The sequence below is a fragment of the Pagrus pagrus genome (genome assembly GCF_965226575.1).
Source record: "Pagrus pagrus genome assembly, chromosome: 15".
NCBI classification, from domain to species: domain Eukaryota; kingdom Metazoa; phylum Chordata; class Actinopteri; order Spariformes; family Sparidae; genus Pagrus; species Pagrus pagrus.
In genome coordinates, this window is record NC_140199.1 from 10,830,068 (window position 1) to 10,856,125 (window position 26,058).

General features: G+C 42.6%; 1 protein-coding gene across 1 annotated transcript in view; it reads right to left on the reverse strand.

Moving 5' to 3' along the window:
* The window catches only part of lrpprc (leucine-rich pentatricopeptide repeat containing), a 57,807-nt gene that overhangs the window by 20,157 nt on the left and 11,592 nt on the right, over positions 1–26,058 (reverse strand). Inside the window, exons 12-25 of the mRNA XM_084376431.1 lie at positions 25,684–25,802; positions 25,473–25,563; positions 24,516–24,585; positions 22,481–22,508; positions 21,405–21,462; positions 20,173–20,279; positions 19,091–19,168; positions 18,850–18,912; positions 18,580–18,693; positions 18,333–18,463; positions 17,969–18,054; positions 12,997–13,204; positions 7,334–7,458; positions 5,155–5,261 (exon numbers count right to left, since the gene is read on the reverse strand). Coding sequence (XP_084232557.1) covers positions 5,155–5,261; positions 7,334–7,458; positions 12,997–13,204; positions 17,969–18,054; positions 18,333–18,463; positions 18,580–18,693; positions 18,850–18,912; positions 19,091–19,168; positions 20,173–20,279; positions 21,405–21,462; positions 22,481–22,508; positions 24,516–24,585; positions 25,473–25,563; positions 25,684–25,802 — 1,385 coding nt within the window. The remainder of the gene's footprint in view (positions 1–5,154; positions 5,262–7,333; positions 7,459–12,996; positions 13,205–17,968; positions 18,055–18,332; positions 18,464–18,579; positions 18,694–18,849; positions 18,913–19,090; positions 19,169–20,172; positions 20,280–21,404; positions 21,463–22,480; positions 22,509–24,515; positions 24,586–25,472; positions 25,564–25,683; positions 25,803–26,058) is intronic.

Below are 26,058 nucleotides of genomic sequence, written 5' to 3' on the forward strand. Positions count from 1 at the left end.
CATTATCCATAGGATAAATACCTATTGATCCATACAAACCCATCCAGCCTAGACAGCATTTTTCAATATTGCTATTAGCTGATGCACACCAATTATAGCCTTGTGCATAAGAATCAATATAGATGGATGTATCACTGGTTTGATAAATGAAATGTGTCTGTAGAAGGAGCTCTTGCAGCAGTTTTACATTGACGTGATGTTGATGTATTTTCAGATATTCTTTAAGTGTAAACTGTCATGAGGAATGTGAAGCTGATGTTTGTGTGCCCTTGAGTGAGCTTTCAGAATATGCAGTAGGTACATTAACGCCACAAGGCAGTATGTCACTACACAGATGAATAAAATGTGGTCAGAAATATTAACTTATTATAAAAAGTGTTATTTAAACACTATTGTACAGAGCAGATTCTGTTTGAGCTAATGGCATAAAAAGGTTAAAATACATTTTTGTGTGTAAGGCATACCAAACAGCAAGCTGAATTATCAAGGCACGCCTGTATTCAAATCTGTGCAAAATGTTGATCCCTTAGGTATAGAATGTGCCTCTGTATTGGGAAATTAATGCATACAACTGATTAATTAAAAATGCATTTGATGTGTGATGTTCAGACTGCAGCTGTGCTGATGGTGAAAATTACAAAAGGGGCTAAATTAAAACTCAGTGTGAAGAAGTCTTCTGAAAAAACTGACTCAGATCAGACTAAAAGAAGCACAGCTTTGAAGAATTTAACTAATTTAAGACTCAGAATTGAGACTTTGGACTACATGAATGATTAAAATAAGTGTGGTTATGTATTTTCTAAACCATTTTTATTATTATTAGTTACTTTTATGTTCTAATTTTGCAGATCTTTTGAGTGGAAAGAAAGACTTTGAATGTTTTGTTTCTCTGAATGCTGAGTTAGTCAGGTCATAGGAGAAAACAAAAGGAAAATGCTAAATCCACTCTTAACTTCAGATGGAAAATCACTGGTTAACATTTAAAAATAGAGCAAAGAACAACAAGATTTTAGGTTTAATATCTACCGACTAGAAAGTCCCATCAGCCATAAATAGTCTTGCATTTTCGGGAGATTTGTAATACTTTTAGGACACCGATGATACACAGACAGACAGAGTGTGTGGGCTGTCAAATAAGGGCTGACATAGATTGATCTGCAGGCTCGTGTAGCTAAGATTTAGCCTGATATGTGGAGTGACTAGATGATTATTATCATGGAATAACAGTGATCAGGAGTTCATCTGTCTCTTGGGGCTTTGATACAATCTGAATAAGACTGGGATTGAGAAATCTCGCCCTCCCTCACTTCCTGGTAATCTGGCTGAGGGGGAAAAAAAGAGAGACAGAGCGATCGGCCAGGAAGTTAATCTGAATGGGGATCAACAGCGCTCAATCCCCGCTGGCCTCTTTGATGGGAGTCCATCACACTCTGAGAGGGAGGGGAGCGTCAAGAAAAGACAGGCTTCATCCCTTTTCTCTGACCGTCCCTCACTGCCGTCATCCTTTCCTCTTTCAATCCCCACTTCTCTCAATCCCTCCCCTCTTCCTCCAAATCTCTCCTGCTCGGTCTTTTTCCCTGCCTCTCCATCCCTCCATCCGGCCCAGGCAAAGGCATTATGTTCTTACCCAACCAGCCAAAGGGACAAATTAAAATGTGTTGCACTCACTCACTCTCTCTCTCTCTCTCAGTCTGTCTAATCTTCTTAGAGACTAAGGCCCAGTGCAAGTGCTCCATCTTTTTTGCCTCCCATTCCCTTTTACTTGGTAAAGTCTTGCGGGCTCAAAGCAGCCGTCGCACATCCATCTTCACACAAACACACACACAAATATGTTTGGGATTTTGTATCCGTCAGGACAAATCTCCCTAATCTGGGCAGAAAACAAAATCCTCAGAAATAAGAAGGCACATAACTCGACATGCACGGGTGGATCAGAAGAATACAAAGTAGAAACAAACAAAAAACACTCTCACTTTCACAAAGAGATAATGGAAAAATGTCATCAGGTCAGATTATCAAGACAATCCTCTGACACACACACAGCAGAGTGTATTACCGTCCATCACTTTGCCTCTTTAAGAGTCTTGTGTGGCCTTTAGATGCTTTACAGGTCTCTCTCTCTCTCATCCTTATGTACATGTACACAAAAAGAAAAAGACAGAGCTGACCTTGTCTCACCTCCACTTAACAAACCCTCTCCATCTCAATTCCTAATGTTCTAATTCCACTAATCACCTGGCCACTTAGTCCACACACACACGGACACACACACACGGCCAAACCCCTCTCCCTAACACAAAAACACATAATGGCTCACCACTCTTTAGCAATACTACCTAACCTTGACCATCACACACATGCGCATGCCGCAGTAATAGGCCCGGCCACCTGACAATCCTCTACCTAACCTTGACCATTTAGCACAAAATTGGCCACCTTTCTCTATCATTACATTTAATTAGCTGTGATTAATCAGCTGCCAATTATACCAAACACAGCCTAAAGAGAGACACCACTCTCGACTACCACTTGACGCTCTCAGAGGGGGAAAAAAAGTATTTGTTTGAGTGTGTGTATGCATATTTGAGTGATGGATCTGATTCTGTTGTATTATATATCCTCAGTACTATGTCAATCGCCATGCACGCATGATAAGTGACAGTTCAGAAGTGGACTTGTGGACTGAGTATACTGCAAAAAAAGTCAGTAAACTACTAACAACTGAGGATCTGATCCATTTTAATATATTAACAATAGAGAAATATCACCAGGCTTTAGTTCTCTTATCGCCATGAAGCATCTTAGCATCTTTACGCTAATTGCCTTGTATTTTTATACCCAAACTTTACTACATGCTGATATTGCTCCGTGTCTGTTGAGTGTATAAATCGACAAGTGATTGCTAATACGTTGTCTGCAACAACATTAACTACATGATAACTCAGGATGGGCATTTCAAGTGAAAAAACAATGGAAAATGCATTTTTGAGACAAAACCAAAGTAACATGTACTATTTGAATTTTTAGGATTTAACGTCTACCAGAACACTTGAAAATCATGACCATCTCTCGCAATAACATGTCAGTTTCTTTATAGTTTGTTCAATTGCCCCCTAACCCAACAACATATTTAAAATTGTGGTGACAGTTCTGAATGTCAACAATTCAACCTTAAAACCACCAAGATGTCATCCATTTGTTTGTGGACTACAGTTTTGAAGCCTCTAGTTTGGCATTACGGTCGTCGTCATCTTGGGGGTCAGAAGTGACCATATTTAGAGCTGGAGAGGATATTCTGATTGGATCAGTGTTTGCAACTTATCGATCACAAGATAGCCACGCCCTTCAGCATACCCTGCTTTATCGTCTAATGGGACCATAATTTACAAAATGAACATCACGCTGCATTAAAGAAGACTTGAAATTTGACTAAATTAAGAAAAAGCCAGTTGTCAGGGAATCCACGGGGACGTACAATAGCTGATGTTGTAATGTACACTCTGAGGATATTGTACTAAGATATCCAGGTTTAACCTCATGCCTAATGTCCATAACGAACAACAGGAACCTTGATACCAAAACCCAACAGATGGGGGTGATGCAGCCGAGCTTGAGCTTTTGTCACTCTAACCTACATCTTCTATCAACATCTAGGACAACGTGTACATCTGTAGTCCGTCTACAATCTCACACACCACTGGCATGTAGCTGGCTTTCTGTTATAAGTAGGATAACAACCCTACAATCTAATGTAACAGAAGGGGAATGAGTGCCACAATAACAACATGTCGATAATATTTAAGAGGGTTTGGAAATCCTCAAGAGGGACAAATCCCTCTTTTAGTGCACACCAGGACACGACAAAGAGAGCAGGGTCGGAGAGAGGGAGTTAAGGTATTTTTCCCCTCACTTTTGTTCTTATCCTGATCAGTCAACATAATGGCCCTGGTTCCGCTCCTCTTATGTCAGGCTCATCCCTCTATTTGTTTATTCATCAATCTCTCTGTCCTGGTATCCAGTCCCCGACCGCCTGTCCGTTTTATCCATGTGAAAATCGCTTCTTATCTGCTCGCTTTGCCTCTCTTTTTCTCACACTAATCTACGAGGCTTATAGCAGGACTTAAGATGACAAAGATATAAATATTCATACAATATTCAGGTCAGATGAGCTACGTGAACAAAGAGAGTTTGGCAATTACATCCTGACGTGTCCGCTGTAGCTCGTGACAGTCGTTTTATTCAACTACTTTTCATCAGGTAGCGAGTTGCAGCCAAACAACAAACCATAGACTTTTCAAAATTTGGGCCGCTGTGCATCACGTGAAGATGTAGTTACACGGTTTGGCCACTATAAAAACTGGTATCAAAGCCTGGTGCTCCTCCTGGGGGATTGACTGCAACTAATGATTACTTTCGGCATAGATTGAACTTCTTTTCTCCATTTATTGATTGTTTGGTTTGTAAAAATTCAAAAATATAGTAAGAAATACCGTCACTATTACCCTGAGTCCATAGGGACCCCTGCACAATCCTTTGTTTTGTCCAACCGACAGTCTTATCCTCAAAATTATAAAATATTATTCAATTTATTTACATTTAGTAAATGAAAAGGCAGAACATCCTCACATATGCAAAACTGGAACCATGAAAGTTTTTACATGACAAAATGGGCCTATGACCAATAATTTTCTGGCAATCGTCTTTTGTTTCAGCTGTATTTACTGTTAACAGGTAGTTAAATTCACAACAAAACATGTGTTAAGCTCTTTATAATCTTTGTGCAGAAATCTTAATCTGTCAAGCAGTTACACAAGCTGTCAGATAAATGTAGTAGAGTAAAAAGAACAATATTTCATCTTAATAACTTAAGAAATGGCGTATCATAAGAAGAAAAGACTCAAGGTACAGTACTTGAGTTAATATACATTCTGCCACCGCAGACATGACGTCCTTGGCAATTAAAAAAGAAGTGAGATTTGATGTCTAGACCTCTCTTTAAACTGCTGAAATAACAGCAATCAGGTACATGGTTTAATAAAAGAGCTCCATCATTCGGGTTACTGTTGGAAAACTAGGGTACATTAGTCTCCGGAAGACTGACATGTATCAGAAAACTCAACCTGGCTCCCACCGTTCCTTTGTGTGTGTGTTTACCTCAATGATCTTACGAGCCTCGCGGTAGCGGCCCGTCTGCAGGAATGCAAAGAACAGATCGTACAGCATGGTCATCTCTCCTCGGTTCTGACTCACAAAGTCCATGGCTGAAGAGAAAAGACAAGGAGACAGACAGACGGGGGGAAAACAGAGCAGAGAAAGGTCATGAATAAAAATGCCTGCAAGGTGAACAAACACACCCCACACTTCATCTTTTCCTTCTGATTCCATTATTTGGCACAATGTCCCAGGCACAAAGCAGCCATATCAAGCCTGCTCTCAAACAAACACACACAAGTCCCGAATGAAAGCCTAAGCTCTCATGGTAAACTTGCTAAAGCGCTCCGCTCAGCGTTACGTACTATCTCTGTCCAGCAGCTTCAGGACAGGTACCACACACACACACACACACACACACACACACACACACAATGCAAACTTTCAGTCATCCAAATGGACCTGCATATTCAGCGAAGCAGAGAAGAAAAGCATAATCCCTCTCCCTTTCCGTCATCTGAAGTCAACAGAAAGAACAATGTGCTGCGATTTTGCATTTTGAACTTTTATGATTAAAGGGCAGTTTTTAAGATATGGCCATTCAAAAAATTAACTAACATTAACAACAGTGCGTAAAGAAGAAACGGTGTTGACGTAATGTCAAAGACAGCTTTCTGCATTTGCAGAGATGTTTAACAAACTGAACTGAACCGTTGTCGATTACTCTGGTGACAAGCTGCCCTGTTTTTGGAGCTACCATCAAATTCTGGCCAAATTTTACAAATTAGACTTTTAAATTAGGTCATAGTCTGCAGCAAACACAGTGAAGCTCAGAGATAAGTTGAACCAAACTTAGGTAGTATTTTCTGCATGCATAAAGTAATTCCCTTCTCCTCCACATCACTTGTTTCTAAAGATATTTCCATGAAAGAAACCTCCAGGTTAAAAGCATGTATGATGACCTGTTTCAAATAGATTAATGGTTGCTATGGCTGTCAGAACCTCACAAAAAAACCCACATTTTATTTTTTGTTGATGCTTGAACTCAAGCGGAGGTCAGACATGCGAGTCAAGTTCTTTTGATGAGGCGTGTCATGCTTTTAGTGCTTTGTGGGCCACTGAAGGTCAGTCTGTTGGAAGGATACACTTTTGACGGTTCCAGTACACTTCTGCTTTTATTTGGTGACTATTCATGCACTGCAACAGCACAGGTCCATAGGAGTAAGCCATGGTGCAGCAGGCTGCAGCACTTGACACGTACTCATAAAGTCGTCAGGTCAAGTGTGACTCAAGGTTGGTCTCATAAGTCATCTCTCTCTGATGCTTTGGGAGTGGGAGATGACGTCATTTGTTATTTCAAGATCTAATGATTAGTTGGAACTGGTTGTGTGATTTTTGGAAGGTGCGGCGGCTGGTTCTGTCAGGGGGGTCAGGGACAAGGGTGGATGAGGGAGTGGGTGAAAGGGGAGGTGGAGAGGTGCTCCACTGCGTGGTTTCAACCTTTTCGCACTCCACAGCCACTTGCCCCTGCAGCACACTGAACTTGACCTTTACACCGAGCTGCTGTCGACGTACAGAGAGACCGCTCAAAACGTGATTGGCCGATGTGCTTCACCACGACTCTTGTCCAAACCTTTCTCACTTTCTGGTCCTTTTACACACTCTTGGAATTGTTGGCGCTTGTCACATGCGTGTTTAATGCAAACACTGCACGGGCACTTTGGTTGAGCTCCTTCCACACACAGAAATTATTAATAGAAGCTTAGAAAAGTCAACCGGGAGAACAGAAAGTTCAATTAAGCACAGCTACAGTATTTTGAAATACAATGAAAAGCATTGTATGTCTGCATCTGGGTCATCACAATAAGAGTAGACATAATAATGTGTTAATTCCAATACAGAAGGGACTTGATTTTCTTTGGAAACAACAATCAGCTGAAATGAGCCGGAAAATATCGGCATATTGTGCATACCTAATTTTAAAAAGCATGGCTCCGGGCGTCATGGTTCAAATTCAACTAGGATGTTTTCTTTATTGCAAGAAATTCTCTTTTGTTTTGTTTTTTTAGATTTCTTTGTCCAGGAAGCATTGTGTGTCATGAAGTTAATAATCAGAATTATCACATTGTTTTAAGGACGACTGAATGACAAAGTGTGATGGCTAGGCAGATGTGTTTCTAACCTTTTTGCAGCAGTTCGGTGTTTCCTTCCTCCACCAGGCCAACAATGATGTCGTGGATGCGAGGCATGACCTTGTAGCTGTTATTACACTCCATTGCTGCGTCTAGAGCTCTGGACAGGTCCTTGCTGTAGGCATGCCACCACGCATACACACACACAAAAAACAAACGCACGCACAAAGATAAAGAGAGAGAGAGCAAGTGAGATGTCAGGTCTTTCCAATCAGTCATGTACAGGATTGTGTCAGTAGAGAATAGAGAGTGTATCATGGGGTGTTAACCCTGCGACCTCCTGTTCGAGCACTATGACCCACAGCAACAATACAGGCCTTTGAATTCATGACAGCACAACTGCAGGTGATGAAACCTTTTGGCCCCAATACATCATTCTCACACAATCAGGCACACTCACACACACCTGTCTGCGAGGGGCTAATGTCTCTCTGGACAGGCTTTTAGAGGGGAAGCAACGCAACAGACAAAAGGACTCGGCTGATCTTTACCCTCTCCGCTCAGCTCCTCTCATGCCTTCCAACTTCTCTCCTCTTTTGTCCTCTCCAACCCCCTTTAACCTCCCATCATTTCCTCTTCCTCTCATTTCCGCGTTCCTCCTCGCTTCCTTCTCTTTTCCTCCTCGCCACCTTCCTATTCATTCCATGCTGTCAGCTCTCACTCCCCTCCGTTGACCTCGCCCCCCAGCTGAGCAATTTAACACAAATATGGCAACAACATTAGAGACCCCCCCCCACCTGCTCACTCCCTTCGTTTCTCATGTTTCTTGGCCGATCTATCCCCCTATCCTTCCCGAGCGGACGAACGAACAAAACAGCGCATAGCGGGAGGATGAGTGCGCCTGATGGAGTGATAACGAGAGAAGTAGAGAGGCAGAGACAGGGGAAAGGAAGCAAGGGAACGAGAAACTGAGAGAAAGGGGAGGGAGAGAAACCACTTCAATCCCCTCTATTGTGACAGCGCTGCCATCAATCTGTTGATTGGGTAATTACCATGTCAATCACACAGAGGTCAAAGCAGATAGGGCACCCATGGGGGAGTTAGGGGGCAGAGTAAGTGAGTGAAAAAAAGACAGATGGACAGAGCGTGAGAGAGACAGATTGAGAGCGAACAGGTATAATTTCTGAAGTGTTTTCTCCTCTAATCAATTAGACAAGTGGATAAGAGAAATATGCCCAAAAAGACCAACAACCCGGAAAAAAAAGGAAATGGTATGACCTTGAGTTCGGCTTCTGTGAGGCAGAAGCAGGAGAGAGCGATGGAGGGAGGAGGAATGGAGTGATTAGGGTTGGAAGGTAAAGAGGTCCGCTAATTGAAATGAAGAGGGACAACATTATTCAGCAGCGCCAGTCAAGAGGCTGTTCAACTGCACAACAGTCTGATTGAACAACACAGAAGAGAGACTAAGAGATTTTTGAAAATGAGAGAAAGAGTGTGGAGACAGAATGGAACCAAGGGAGGGAGTCACAGGCACGCAATTTACTCCAAAAATGAGACGAGGACGAGAAAAAAAGTGTGGGAAGCGGTTGTAATTAACTTAATGTGGCTTACATGCACGATTACCTTATATGTCGTGGTGCAGCACATGAGGCTTTTTACACTGGAGCCATTTGTACACATTGGAGCCAAGTCATGTTTCAAAACTCCATCTCCACATTTGTTTCTGTCCACCTCCATCAAGCTCCTTATAATCCCTCCTTCCTAATGAGACATCTTAAAAAAAAAATCCCATCACTCTTGCAAAAAAAAAAAGGGGGCCTGGCGTTGCAATTACACCCCCTCTACCTTCCTCCCCTCTCCCCCGCTCTCCGCCCACCGATCCACCCCAAAAAAGAGCTAAGGATGTCGAAAGATGGATAATTTCCCCTAGGTACAATTTAACTGTCACTTTGCGTTGCCATTTACTGCGGCGCACAGCCCTGTTAATGTCCTCAACTTTGCATGTCAGCCACTTTCCAGCCAATTAAGCCCTGAAAAAAAAAAAGAGTGCTTTGCTCTGTGGAAACCTGAAGGATTAGACAAGGAAGCTCATTTTGCCTCACCCCCCACCCCCCTTCTCCCTCTGTGTCCCCCTCTTTTGTTCGGAGGAGATCGGCAGGCCTGTTATCAAGCCACTGTCCTTGCGTGGGGGGAGGACGAGGTGTCTGTGTCTCGAAACGCAAATGAGACAGCGATCATGACACCACTAGCCCATTGTTACATGTGCTGAAGAATGGCATTTACTAATGTTTACGCCTGTACCCACACAGGTGGATGCTCACACGATGCAGCCATGTAGGGGAAAACCTACTATATTGATCATACTCAGGGGGAATTTAACAAGCTAAAAACACAACATTTGACTTATTGTTGTGATGTGGCAGACGAGTTAGCCAATAGCCATCTATAGTATTTACACATCAGCAGACACATAGCAATATTAGCTTTAATTGGAGATGTGTTTCTGGTCAGCTGATCAATAACATTCTGCTATCAGTGGGGAAAAAAACCCACTCTTTTTTGTATTTCTTTAAGCTGATCACAATCGTCTTGAGCAATGCAAAGCCACAGCGACGGTGCCCTTGCAAAACAGTATGAGGGGGAACTCATTTGGTGGACCATTTGCTCATGGGGAGGTCAGTCCTGACTAGCTTGCAGATTTACACCGTTGGCGACAAGGTTTGTGTTCAGGTCACTTGTTATTTTCAGCGTGTAGCTTGCTAGCTAGCTCAAAGTACATCTGCACAACATGTTTCAGCATCAACATCGCAATGTTACTTGGTAACTCAAAAACGTTCTGCTGCAACTCTTTTGCTGCTTGATACAAATAGTAAAGATTTTATTTTCCCGGCCTAATCTTCAAGGGAGTTTGGCGTTTGTTGCTTGTAAGTGACATTCAGCCTACACATACACAGCAAACCACCAATCACTATCATTCTTTAGCAATTTATCAAACAAACTGTTTTTTTAAATAACATACACTCACCTACAAAACCACCCCAGTCATGATAATGATTCTTTATTTCCGAACAGAAATATTAAAGTTATCTTGTGAAAATTCTGTTTATTTTATTTTTCATATTGCAGTTTATCGCAGAAAACCAAAATATCGCAATGTCAGTTTTTTCCTATATTGTAACCCTAACTGTCCTCTTACTCGACTGCTTTTCTTTTCATCTGTGCTTATTGGCAAAGGGATGCTCTCCTCTCATTTTAGGCTTCACTATGTACACAAGACTGTAGAGAAGAGTGGAAGTGAATGAGCTATTTTTCCACCAGGCCACTCATCTCCCATCAGCTCTCCAACCCCCCTAACAACGCCTCCTCCTCCTCCTCCTCCATCGCCACAGTTTCTCTGTCTTATCACACATGTCCTGCCAGCTCCTCATTTTGTTGGACTCATTAGCATTTCCTGTCGTTAATCACTTCCATAAGGATGTCGCAATCTGAGCAACCTGCCAGCTAGCGTAGTAGCAGGTTAGCACACACAACACTGAGCGGACGGGCATGAAGGCTAACGGGGCGGTGCATATGATGGGCTGTCAAGGGCTAATCTGCCGGAGAAGTGTTCATTAAGTCATTAGCGCTGACGCAGCGATGAGACGGGTGCAGGCTGGAGTGATGCCTGCTTTGTCCTCATTTTATCGCTTCCCTCCGTCCCTCCTCCTCCCGACTGTCTGTTTGTCCGCTGACTGACGGAATGAAGAGGTGGAGACGAACGGACGGAGATGAAGAGATAAAAAGAGGAGGAGAGAGAGCAAGGAGATAGATTCAACTGGAGCGCAAAAGTCAAGTGTTGTGGTACTCAAACCTGCCCTGAGGCTTGGCTGAACCACTGTGGGAACTACATGTTAATTCTGCTTTACATGCCATAACCATTTCACACATTTAATGCATCTACAAGAAACAAATGTTGGAAAATATTTATTTCCAACAAGCCTTTAAACACCAAGGGTTTCAACATGAAACTGGGAGTATCACAGCCTTACATGTCAATGTTGTAAAGGGCTGTCCACACCAAGAACGAGTTACTATAACGAGAATTATGATATTAATGATGTGTGTTCACACTGATGAACTATAACGTTTTGTTAACAGTGTGTCCGTCGCTTAGGAAAATGGATATTGATGACCTGTTACTGCTGTAGGTTTCACAGAGAAACAAATGGGAGAAACCCAGAAGATTATGGTTTTACAACATATAGACACACGTTATAATAATTTCCGTTCTGTAAATTGGGCAAAGCTCCAGTACCACACCCTCCATTTATTAACCTGTTGCATGAAATTAATGTTTTAAAGAGTGCTGTGAGGAATCTGCTCAAATAAAGTTGGTGAAGAGAAGCAATATTCACCAAATCTAACGAAATATGTTGTTTTTGTTCATTGTTTAAAGAAAGTAAACACAAACAACAACCCACCCTATTCTCGAGTAGTTTCGACCGATCTGTCAAAGAGATTTTATCTGCACATCAGGTGCCACCTTTAATTTGTTGAACATTTCCAATCCTTGAAAACCAGCCAGCAAGAAAAAAAAACAAAAAACCCACAAGTGTACCAATAACAGAAGACAGATGATGGTAGAATAGCAGCAGCTAGCTTGTTCACTTGTGGTCATTAGTGTGTGTTCACTGCAGTATCATTTGGAGGAAGTACAACTGGCACTTGATTTGTGAACATGGCTTCGGTAAGCTGTGTGTGCGCGCGTGAGTGTGTGTGTGTGTGTGTGTTTTGGCTGCTGTTGATGACCCAGGAGTAAATTAGCCTGCTAATCTCACAGAGGCAGTGATTAACGAGTGAACCTGGAAACTCTGTTTGTGCCAGAGACCAGACTTACAGCAAAACAAACAGCGGCAGGGGAGCGCCAGTGTGTGAGCTTCTAAGCATGTGTGTGTGTGTGTGTGCATGAGCTTCATGTGCAAAGGTTTACCTCTACAGCAGCATGTACACTAGAGGTAACTGTCTATGAAAGCATGTGCAGGGTGTGTTTGTGTGTGTGTGGTGGGCCCCTGATGGTGCACTGCGTGGCTGTGGTAAATCCAGCAATTAGTGCTCTGTACATAATTAACATGCTAATGAGTTGATCTACTTAAAAGCTGCTCCGACAAATAGAACACACATACACTGAATAACGCACACATACCGAATTGAGTCGAGGGGTGGGGCAATACCATGACCCCGCAGCCTGTGTTTGGTAACGTTCATTTGCATATTTGCATTACGGGAAGAGGCAGCGATGGCCATCTCTCACCACACACACAAACTCCAACACCTTGGAGTATAGCAGTGGGTGTTTCGGGAGATCAGGGGTGGGGGCTCGTGGGAGAGGTTGCAGCTGGCGAATCCTCAAACAAACAAAACCTGGCTCTGACACTACACACACACATAATGAGCAATTTCCACATCCTCTCTCTGTCTGAATCACTGACCCAGAACGTAACCTCAGCTATGATCATAGGGAGGGATGAGTGACTCATTGAGACACACATACATACACACACCTGGCAACTGGATTTGGCAGATAAATACACGAATCTGACAACAAAAGTGAGCCGTTTGGCTGGTTAGTGGAGAGATTCAGCCACAGAAATAAAAAACTACCATTACTATTGTTCTAATATTAAATTTATGTCTACATGGTGTGTGTGTGTAGGATTGTATGAGTTTGTTTTACCTGTCCAGGTAGGCAGTAATCAGAGGTGAGCAGAGATTGGTGGTGGGCTTGGCCAGTCCGAGGGTGAAGATGGTCTCCTGCAGACGTTTGATGGTGTCGGTGTCGCCTTTGGCCGCTAAGCCGTTAAGTATGTGAAACATTGTGGTGACTTGCGTGTCATCAATCACCACCTCCTTCTCTTTCATCTCCTTCAGGATGTCCACTGCCTCTGTGAATGGAGGGGGAAAGTGAGATAAGACAAATGTAAAGAAATGTTCCCGTCAGTCACCATCAACGCTCGAGATGGTTTGGAATTTAAAGATGACGTGATGGTGAAAGTGATTTAGAGGTAAAGGAGGAACGAAAAGAACAAAAGACGAGGAGAAAGAGAGATAATGCAGAGAGATGAGGACAGAGAAAGCGAGAGGTGGGCAGAGCTTGGCTGGGAGAAGAGTAGGGTGTGTGAATATGATAAAAGGCCCCTTTAGCTAATTCCATGTGGGGAAAACAAACCCATATTAAAACAGCATTTTGCACCCAGCGGGGATGCAAATCCAACCCCGTATAATGCCAACTCTGCGCTAATTGCTACTTGCGGTTTTCTAAACGAGACTACAATTACCGGACCCCTACAATGGAGGCCGGCTTTTTGCCGTGGCCGTGTAGAAAGCACTTGGGGGGCTAAATTATAGGTATGCGGCGACAAGGGCCCGCCGTGGCCCCAGTGAGACCCCGGTAAGCGGGCTGAGGGGTGGATCAGTTTGGTCAAGTCCAGCTGGTAATGGAGGGCTTTTTACTGGGCCACGCGCCCATCTGGCCAACACTAGGGGCTAAATGGTGAAAAGGGTGTGTGTGTGTGTGTATGTCTGTGTATATGTGGTGTATCAGGGTAAGGTAATTAAGATGCGTTTACTGTCTATTTAGACAGCTGCTAATGGGCTGACAGCGATACAGCCGCTCTCCACCAAAGACACTAATCTATACAGCATGACCACGAGGAAGGTAGGAGATGGAGACGCAGAGAGACACAGAATATATTTGAATAATGTGTGTGAAGCCAGTACTCCAACTGCAGGGCAATACGGATGCTTTGCTGAAAATTCACTCAACTAAATTCCTCGCTCCTTACGTTTGCAGCAAACACAGAGAAATAAGGATGATACTTAATAAAGCTACGGTGAACAAATGTGGGTGTAATGACACTAAACACCTACAGAGCTGGTAATATAACAAAACCCCTCAAACAGGAGTGTCACTCTACTGGGAACACGCATTCAGACACACACGCACGCAAACACACTTGTGGGCTGAGGGACAGGGCCACTGGTGAGTGCTTTGGCATCCTAATTTCAGTCTGTCTCTCCATCTCTCCACCTCTCGGTGCCAGTTGTTATGGCGATGGGAACCAAAGGCTGTCACAGATTTAATGGGACAGGGGAAAATAGAGGAGGGAAGGGTGGAGTAGGGGTGGCTGGCAGTGGAGGAGATGCTGCTAAACAGGGGAGGGAGGGAGGGGGGGTTAAAGGGAGGACAATGAGAGGGGGATGAAGCTTCTCAGGGGGGTAAGTTTAGTTAGCTGGTTGGGAGCTTGACAAGAGGGATGAAGAGCCAAAAAGGCCTAATCTTGAAGCTAGTGGGTTCTTTGTCACTAACGTTATCATGTATCACACTTTTATCACTACTCCAATGCTCCAATCATTTTTGCACAAATACATCTTAAAAGGGCTGCAAGATTAGACCAAGAGCTCCTGGTTCCCTTTTCCTCTACTATGAGTTCATTTAACAACTTCAGAGGACTTCATTTTTTTTACTTTTTTTCTTTTTACTACAGTGTGTCTATAAAATATATTATCATTCAAGATAATTACCTCACCTTCAAAGTCTTTTTAACTTTTAAAAGTGGTGGCCATGCTTTCAGTTAAAGAAACTGAAAATATGGTTGCCATCTTTGTTCACTTTATGTTTTGATTAATCAAGATAATATGCAGTTACACTCAGCTTGTAAATCAAAGATGGTGGTATCAACATTAAACAATTGCCCTATAATGACCTGACGTCAAGTTTGTACTGTTTCAGTTCAGATGCAACTTACTCTTGCTCTCTGACTCTATGTGTCTCTCTCCATGTCTGCCTCCCTCCCTTCTTCCCTCTAACCATACCTCTCTCCATCACTCTCTGACAGACCCACTAATCACTGAGACCAATGGCTTGGAGTTGATCTGCCCAAATGGAGCTACACTAGCTAACATCCCTTAGTCCTCCATCCAAGCCCCCCACCCCACCCCCTTCTCGTTCCTCCTCCATCTCTCCCTTTATCCGTCCGTTTAGCCAGTATGCATATCCATCAGCTCAGCCGAGCATCGTGGCCAGCAAAGCGAGCCAGACCACACACACACATATCAAAACATGGAGAGGCAGACAGGCCAGGTAAACAAACATCACACAGCCCAATGGTTCATCTAATGTTCCATGACTTGACTGCTAGTGATGTCTCTTTCCCAAAATGCACATACACACACACACACACACACACACACACACAAACAGAGCATCAAAGACGAGTCCAGGACCACCAAAAGCCAGTACAAGTTGTGTTTACCAAAGTGGGAGGATGGACAGATGGAAGCAGACGGGCAAGGGCAGGTCAAAGAGACGCTTGGTGAAAGAGAGGAGGTGTGTTTAAAGAATGAAGGGAGAGAAGTGACAAGATGAGGGCTCTTCAGGCCCACGTTGATGCCTATTGCATGATCACTTGGTCACATGTTGACAGATTAAAAATTAATTCTGGTATGAGACGTACATGAAAGCAATCTAATAACATCCAAGGTGAATCTTTCGACTTGCAAACCGTGTTCCAGGCCGACAGAGCGCAGGACCACAATGGGATAAGAAGAGGTAGACTCCTGTGTTTCTAACACTGATGCTCACACTTGGATGGACAGTGTTTACCTGATGTCGAACTTTTGATGTGAAAATGCCGACCAAATTATCATCAGCATCTTGTTGAAAACTTGAAACTGATTAACCTAAACCTGTATCTAAAACTTAGTTCATATTGCAAACCTATAGGTGTCACATTGATTGTTAGTTGAGTGTTCAATCTTATCTTATCAATATGGAATTTTTCTCAGCCAATCAAAAACAGATAATTACCTGCTTCTCAAAGCTGATACCAATAAGGTAACTGATCATTTTCATAGTTTTGTATTTAAAGAAGTTAATAACCTCTAGTTTACACACACTTCTTCTTCTTTGTTTATTTGCGGATCACAAACCAACTTTATAGGTGTATACCACCAACTACTGTATCAGGGTGTGTAGATACTGACCTTGTTACGTCAATGAAACAGTTTGGCATCATATAATCAGCTGCATTTATCAGTAAGAAGATACCGTTTCATTACCGTTTGTTGTTTTTGTTGGATAATAAAGGTGAGCCTGATACTTCCATGTTTCTAGTGCTTAACAGGTACAGGTAAATGGGTTTGCTGTATAGATATGTACATATGTTTTAATTTTGTCTCCGTTTTACATTTTACGGATATCATGTAGGTTCAACAGATTTTGTAAAAGTTACTGAAAAACAGTGTTCTAATGAGCCAGAAAAAATAACACACAAATAGAGAGATGGACGGCTAGACAGATGGATGTATGGACAGATGTGAAAACAGATGTGAAGACGATTAAAAGGACCATGAGGAGCGCAGAGGAATATTAATTAGAGAGAAGTAATTATAAAGAATTGTACAAGAGCAATAGAGGAAAAAGACGACATAAGGATAAAGTCAAAAGGATAAAGTGAGGTAACTAAAAAAAGTTGCCTGGCGGGGTGGGATGGGAGGCTCTGAACCAAGGGCAAAAAACAACAAAGCCATTAGAGAGAGGGTGAGAAATGAAGCAAGATGCCAGGAGACATGATCTTCAGCTGGGCCTGGTGTGTGCTGGGAGCCAGGCGGACCAGCGTCTGGGTGGGGACAGGCTAACATCAAGGTTAGCCATGTGTGCTAATGTGGCTGACAAGCGTCCCCTCCATATGCACACTCTGGCTAATGGCAAATGCGTTAGCGCTGCCTATACACACCCCGACAAACACACACACAGATGGACACACCAACCGTTGTGCCCACCGAATGCCTCTTGCTTGAATTCACATGCAAATTTGCGTGTCCCTGTGTGTGCGTGTGTGTGTGTGTGTGTGTGTGTGTGTGTGTGTGTGTGTGTGTGTGTGTGTGAAATGCTCAAGCACTTCGGCGGACATGATCTGCCATTAGCATCAAGGCGGATTTCAATAATTCTGGAAAAATACACACAGTCCTGTAATTTTCCCCCTCTCTCATTTCCCACTGACACGGATGTGCGTGAGGGGGGAAGAGAATGAGAGAATGACACGCTTCGAGACAGAGCGGGGGAGAGAGGGTCAAGATAGAGAGACGGAGACGAGGACAGAGAGAGAGAGCGAAGGGGAGGAGAGAGGAGGCGAGGACAGACAAGGGAAACATTTTGCCTGTCATTGTGTGCAAAAAGCAGAGCAGCAAAACTGATGGTAATTGGGTCTTCGATGGGCTGAAGGAAACCCACCGTAGCATTCTGAAAATGGCTGGCTAATGTGGGTTTGAGGGAGGGAGAGAGACGTGACAGAGTTGGTGTCACACACTCAAATACACAAGCTCCACCACACACATTCACATCTGCAGGTCTTTTATAAGTTCAAGCCTGATCTACTTTGATCCGGCTTACTGTCAGGGTAAGAGTAATGAGGAACAAAGAGCTGGTGGGATTAGTCAATTAATCAATTAGGAGACAATATTAAGAACAACTTTGATGACTGATTAATAGTTTTAAATCCTTCAACCAAAAATGCAGGTTAATACGTGGTTTTGGCCAACAAAACAAGCAGTTTGAAGAAGTTAGGGAAGTTGTGATGTACTTTATTCTTGACTTAAGGGGCTGAAGGAAAAAGTTAAAGTAAAATAATAATTTATTGGAGCCATACCCTCCACTCGTCCATGCTTTGAGAGGGTCTTGACCAGTCCGATGTATTTACTGGCATCCAACACTACTGATGAGTCCTTGCGGCTTCTAAGAGACAGATAGGGAGAGAGACAGACTTGATTAATGTATTCCACTTACGGTAATGCCACTCGTCTTGCAGACGTTCTCCTGCTAGAGTTCAGTCTGATGCCTGAAGCAGGTGGAGAGTGAAGAGAACGACGAGAGTTTCCTGTGTTTTAGCCAGTCAACAGAGTGACCGGCCGCTGCATTAACGTCTCCCCCAATACCACTCAAGTTAAACTTTAATGGCCTACTACTGGTCGCAGCGCTGCCTTATGTGTGTGCGTGTATCCTGCTTCACTCACATTTCCCTCTTCAGGTTGACCGCCTCCTCCACATTGTTCTGGCGACAGCACAGGTTGAGGAGGGTAGCATAGCTGCCGATGGTCATCGCATCCTCGTGCTGCTGCTTCAGCTCGAGGGCGCCCTTAAGGTTCTGATCAGGCAAAAGCAAAATGACACACCTCAGGACCAAACATGTAGACAAAGCAAATGTAATTCAGGAATAAGAGTGAGAATTGTGAAAGGCTTAGTTATCCAAACGAAGCGTACCTCCTCGGCACAGAGAGTCTGGATGAGTTGTTTGAGAACAATGCCTATTGGTTTGTTCTCAGCTTTCAGGTCAGCCAATTTCTTCTCAAGCGCAAACACCTTTGTCCCAATTCCCTGATGGAGACAGAGAGGTGGTAAACACATGACCAAACATATAACCTCATGAGCTTGACACATTATGAATGTGGTGCTGTCTATTTGAAAAACATATTTTAGCAAGTTAAATCATGTGTAGCATGAATGTATGAATTTGTTCACTGCGTAACTTACCACGTGACGGTTAACAGGTGTCACAAAGTCTTGGTCTTTGGTATCCATCAGAACAATCACATCCTGACACAAACACAGTTACGTCATTGGGACAACTATAGCAACAGTAAAGAAAACTTAAGTAGTCCAGTCAAAGTGCCTTCTTCTCTACTGATGCTTATCTCAACTAAGCTCTCTGATAAAACTTAAGGAGTAAATACTTCATCTGGAAAATATGAATTATATCTGAAAGGCTCTGTACCTTGATGAGCTCTGGGACGTGGTAGGACTCCAGAAGATTCCTGATTCCTCTGTAGATGCTTTGTGAAATAGTTATGTTCTGCAGAGAAACAACAAGAAGAAAGTCAATGTCATCAAAGCACTGATGAGTTCTCAGTGCAACGGCAGCTGAACCTGTCCAATTTTATGTTGTAAAATGATTTTTAGTTTGGACAGTCACTGAACATGATGTGGAAGTAGGAAACTAATTATATTTATGTTAACAGGCCAATATTAGATATATCTGCATCTGTATATGAGAATATGGTGTTTGATGGGGCCCACTATGAAAAAGTTTAGTTTTTAGAGATTATAATGGAGAAACAGATGCTTGGTGTAATTTATAATTATTAAATTACCAGTGAAGGATACCTTTTTAACTCACTCGTGTAAATTTTAGACGTTTATAGCTGAACTGTAAAATATCCTGCCTCCATTACATCGTTGCCACAAGTGTTTAATAACCACATAAATGAGGGATCAATGAAAAACAATGTGTGTGTATCGACTGGGATCAGAATTTCCTTACACATGAAAATCTGTATTGGCAATTGCCACAAAAATCGAGTATTGGTTGGGCTCTGTTTAAGAATAATTTAAATTGGAAATGCTGAAATTTGAAAAGATGGTGCAAGATATCGTTTTGTGTGAGGATGATTTCTGGAGGTCAGAATTAGCTCTGCTTTTTACATCTTAGATTATTTTGGGGACATTTCAATGATTCTACAGACGGGTCCACACTGGACCAGGAAACTGGTTTACTGAACGCCAAACAGCCAGTTAAGACGAAAACCTTTAACCAAAAAGTGAAAAGCATAATTTAATCTTGTCTGGGTGCCCTAACTCAAAGCTTCACTCGTCAAACATGGAGCAAAGGGGAGGAGGTCATGCAAGTGTATTTCGTGGTGTGTGTGTGTATTTGTGAATAATCCGAGTCTGATTACACACTGCAAATCATCTCGGATCAGAGTGTGTAAGCTCCTTTAAAAGGGAAGGTTATGAATGAACTGGATATATGGTATACTGTGTGATGTTTTCAGTAACCTCATCAGTGTGTGTGTGTACCTTAGTTTTTAGTTGATTGAAGTATTTCTGCAGTTTCTCTTCCTGTGCCTGCACTTCTTTGTTTGACATGCTGTCGATCAGGTTGTACAAGAGGAAGGGAACCTTTTCTGGATGGGAACACGCACACACACGCACACACACGCACACACACACACACACACACACACACACACACACACACACACACACACACACACACACACACACACACACACACACACACACACACACACACACACACACACACACACACACACACACACACACACACACACACACACACACACACACACACACACACACACACACACACACACACACAGTGAGCAGTTGTCATGGGAATACATTTCATTTGCCAACTTGTCACTTCCTGCACCCATTTGTGCATTTACACTATTTTTCTGTAGCCTCTGCAGAGTGTGTGTTTGTGCTTCTTTTCTGCTGACAGAGGCTGCTTTTGGGCTGGAGTGTGAGTGAATGCGCGACGGTCGGCGGTGACAGCTTCCCCCTACCTCAACTCTCTCACACACACACTCAGAAACACACAAACGCAGATGTCATCTAATGGGATGTGACATGGATAACAGTCTCCATCGCTCCCACCAGCACACACAACAGTTCCAGCGCTGGGGACACTCCTGACACACACACTGACACGGAGCGACATTAACACTCCCCACACACACAGACGCTGCTCAGCAGTGACACACACACACACACACACATATATACACACACACACACACATTTATACACTTTTAACCACTCAGCGCTGTGTCAGCAGCCAGGCTCTGTTTCCTCAGACGGATAGACCAGGTCTTTCACTCACACACACACACCTGGACATAAACACACACAGGCTTCATGACGAGAAGTGGGCTGGTCAGCAGTATTCTGCTACTGAGACTGAAGGCAACACACACAGACACACACACACGGCATTTTTCTGTCATCTGAATTATAGCTGGATGGTGAGATGAAGACTGCAAGTTTGAATACAGATACGTGATAGATGATACACACACATCTCAAACGCAGCCTCCCTTCTCTCTACCTCTTTCTCACCTACACACACATATACACACACACACACATATACACACACACACACACACACATATACACACATATATACACACACACACACACACACACACACACACACACACACACACACACACACACACACACACACACACACACACACACACACACACCTCAATGTCCCTTACCAGCAGGCTTGTTGCTTCCCTTTGAGAAGCGCTCATCATTGTACAAGAGCTCCGTAATCTGGAATAAGGAAGAGCAAATTAAAACAAAAAACACACACAGAGAACATTTGACTTATTTTTAAATTTACCCCCATGTCTTTCACTTTTCTTCTATAATCTTATGTGTGTAAATGAATTGTGGGTCATGATTGCAAACCATCTCGCCTAAAAAAAAAAAAAATTTGCCTGGAGCTGAGTAGCCATCCTAAACATTTCTTTATTTATACGCTCAGTGTGCCATAAGGAGATTTGCATAAAAGCCAGCAGATGGCATTTGTCATATTGTATATTCTTCCTAAATGTAACTCGGTACGGAGCAGATGGTGAGCAAATTGGTTATCATAGCCATAATGTCGTGAGGAATAAACCATTATGTAGAGAGCTGAAAATTCACTGAATGCCTTTAAAAAAGCTGTTAGAGTCTAGTATAAACTTTATTCAGTGTCAAGTTTTTGTCTCTTTTACATTTAGTCAATTTTTCTGTTTTTTTTTAAGCTGCTAAAATATTTTCCAAATTAGAAATCCTGTTTACTCCTCCACTTCTGTGGGGAGGACATCTGAAACAAAGGACACAATGATACCAATATTTATATGTGTATATTATTGTATATATGTGAACTATTATTTCTTTTTTCCCCAACATGTACAAAGGACAGTATGATACTACTACTACCACTACTACTGCTTCTAGTTTTTTATTATCTTAACAACATTAACATCCTGTGAATTATTACTTTTTTTTTTTGCTACCTTTCAATTTCATTGCCAATACTTACTTCTACTGTTACTTCTTAAACACTCGTATTTTGTATAAATATTTATATTTTAATTGTTTTAATTCTAATAAAAGCTGGGTCCAGTGTGTGGCCCTGACCCGAGGAACCAACTGGTTGTTACTGTAAAAAGAATTTCCACCAATCTCTGGCACAAGAATTTCCTTAGGGATTAATTAAGTTGTAATCATCTTATCTCGTCTGTACTGGTATATACCGGACACATACAGAAACTCAAACAGCGTGTGCTCATTGATGTCTTACCTTCACCATGCTCTCCACGTCGTCAGACCTGCAGGGGGCAGTAGAGGACAAGACATGAGCACCCAGTCAACATGCACCACCTCAGGGCCAACAACAGCTCCCAGCATGTCAGGGTTAATGTGCATCTCTAATAGAGGCACCTCAACCACACACACACACACACACTTCTAATGTGCATTTATTCTCCTTTACCCGAAAATGATTATTCCTAACATGAAAGATTTCAAATCACAATATAGCAAAATTTCTTAAAACTATGCCGTCTCTGTTGTCCCTTGCTTGTACTGTTGGTGAGAGAAATTTAAACTGAATGTGTGTTTAACTTATTTCAAGTTGCTATAAAAAAGATAAAAGCACGAGGTAGACATAAGATGTGAATATAGGAGTTTTACTTTTTAATATTTTATCCATTTCTATGAAAATTTCATTTTTTTCTCCAAATTTGGAGTAATCCAATTCCCTGAACATTACATATTGTATTTGTTTGGAAATATGAATAAATATTTTAGATGAATTAATTAATTTTCTGACAGCAGTTTACATTTGACTCAAGTAACCGTAACACTGACAGTGTCATGTTGCCACAGCCGGTAAACTGACAGTGTAGTACAATACAAGACGGCAAGAGAGAGACAGATTTTACAGTTTGACACTCTCAATCCCACAGTACAAGAGAGGAGAGACGGCAGTACAAAAGCCTGGGAAACCACAAAAGACACACACTCAAACACACACACAAGGAGGCTAAATGATGACAACGTGTGACATTTCTGGCGTTGTCAGCGAGTTGCTGGAAAGGAGGAGATGAGAGACAAGAGGAGAGAAGAGAGAAGAAGAGGTCTTTAATGATTAAATTATCCCCTGACCTTGCCTTTGACAGGGGCAGGTCCCGCACTGCAACGACACGGCACTCACTCGCACACATACACGCGCGCACACACTCCCCAAGTGACAAGCCCAATTATGACCCTGTCAGGCAACCTAACAGTCAGAAGACTGTGTAGGGGTGTGTGTGTGTGTGTTAATGCGATGAGAGCAAAGCAAATTGAGGAGAAGAAGCTGATTCAGACGCAAAAAAAAAGACGGACAAACAATTAGTCAAAAGGCACACCCACAGACAGAGAAAAAAATTAAGTTCTCTACAAAAACATCTGGTAATCTACATTTATTTGTGGTTTTGAAATAAGGTAAAATTCTATAGCTGCAATCATGAATCTGCTGTTATTACCCATGTTTTCTTTGAACATTTTTCATGTCCTTGAACGTATAAAATTATGCTTTTATGACCTTTAAAAAAAGGCAAGATTGACCACTTTTCACAAGAAGAAGCCACATTATAAATTAAACTAGCTCAATTATCAAAATCCTCTCATGTAATGAACACATCATCTGCAACAAGGAGTGTACCAGATGGATGTGAAGTTCAAAGTTAAGCTCCACTGAGCATATATCGGCTTTTCAGTGGAAGAAATAACTTTGCTCCCTATAGAAAAGTCCAGGCTTTTCCCTTTGACCCACCTCCAGCTTCGCTGAGGGGCCAGAGTGTTTTTGTGCGGGTGTGTGGTGTTAAACTGTAAATATTCATAAACATCCCTTCAACAAAAGCCCACAGGTCAGACCCCGGTCCTAGGGCTAACTCTGCATGCGTGTGTGAGAAAGAGAGTGAGATCAGTACGGGGGTCTGGGTAAGAGGGGCAGTGGTGGGCATCTGCTAATTTACATATCTCCCACGGTGCTTTGGGGTAAGAGCTGAGGGATGACGGCCTCCATATGCATGAGGCACCCGTGTATGTGTGTTTGTGTGTGTGTGTGTGCTGAGAGTGTTTTTCCCTGCAGCTGCCCACACAGACGCCGTAGATGGTGTGATAGGCTGCACATGTCACTGTGGTAGCATATGCCGCAGTGACCTCCATAGTGCTACAGGCCTCCCTAAAACGCCAGTCAGGAGTTGTGAGGCAAAATATGGAGAAATATGGAATATCAAATGATGGAGGACACATAAAGACATAAACAGCGGTCGGGCTAATTGACTCACTTTCTGAAGCCCAGGATGAGGCTGCCGCGGAACAAACCAAGGTCCAACTGGGGGAAGGAGGGATCGGACACTGGAAAACAGAGAGGAGGCAGAGAAGTGATGAGAGGGAGAGACAGACACAAGAAAACAACTTGTCTTCATGTGGACTGATGTGGTTAAAAATGAAACAAAGTGAATAAGATTTCCAGGAAACCAGCGCATAATTTAGGTGCATCCAATAGTACATTTTAATCAATTTTCTTAACATATTATGTAAATAATTATAACCAGGATTAAAGGGTCAATTACATGTTTTTCTTTATTTGAATAGCAGCAAACACAAGAAGAAATTGCAATAACCTGTCGTAAGATGCTTAAAAAATTAACTTAGTTTCAGGCGCACCGGTGCAAAAAGTGAAAATGTAAAGTCACACTTGGCAGATTTTTGGGCCGTTGGTTGGAGAAAAGAAGTGGTTTTTCATCTTTAAATTGTTTGACTTGTGAAGTCCAATTACATGATATTGAAAAAGACTGAAACTTTGAAACCATGTGAGGGGGAAAAAATTCCACTGGGTGACTCTGAAATACATAAAGAGTAAACGGAGCAACGTATGTGATAACGAGTGGTGGATGTTTGAGACTAAAACGAGATGAAAGACAGAAAACAGGAAGAATCATCCATTATGTAACAGCCTTCTCTATCCTGTTCCTCTGCCAGTTGAGGCGCCTCTCGTACTCGCTCTTTACATATTCACACAGACTAATCTCTTAAAAGGCCTGATGAGCACAGAAGAGTAAGTGGGCAAGTGTGTGTGTGTGTGTGCGTGTGTGTATGTGTTAACGCTGGTCCAATTAGCCCGCAGGCGAAGCAGCGATTTTTATGATGATGGGTGCTCGAGATGCAGTAGAGCTTCTTTCGAATGTGTTAGTCTGCATGCGCGCGCGTGTGTTTGCGTGTGTGTGCGTGCGTGTGCTTACACAGACTGTAGAGTTCAGCCAAGTTCCTAACAGCCACCATGCGAACCTCCGAACACAAGACGCCCTCCGACTCCAAAGACACACCTGCATCCTGAGTAGACAAGATCACCTTTATGTCAGCAAAAAACTTTTTAATGCATACTCTCTCTCTCTCTCTCTCACACACACACACACACACACACACACACACTCTAACAGTATTATGGATTACCTGGAAGGCCTGTCGAGCTGCTTCCATGCTGGGGAAGACGGGGAAGATGTAGTTGGATAAAGTCTCGGCATCGGGGGACACCCCAAGCTCCTGCATGCACTTCAACGCCACAATCACACCTACAAAACACACACGGAAAAAGCAATTAATATCAGCTTTGCCAAAAGATCATTGGTTTCATGCCCTGACAACTGTCAGTAACATTTTCAAATTCTTTTCTTAAAAGACTGCATGGTATGCTATGTGTGATATAACCGCCATACTTAGTTTTTGGAACATACAACCCTCACGCCATGTGGTCAAATTTGAATAGAATATTTCAAATGTAATAATATCTAAAATATTCAAATATAAAATTGAATGCACATTTAAATC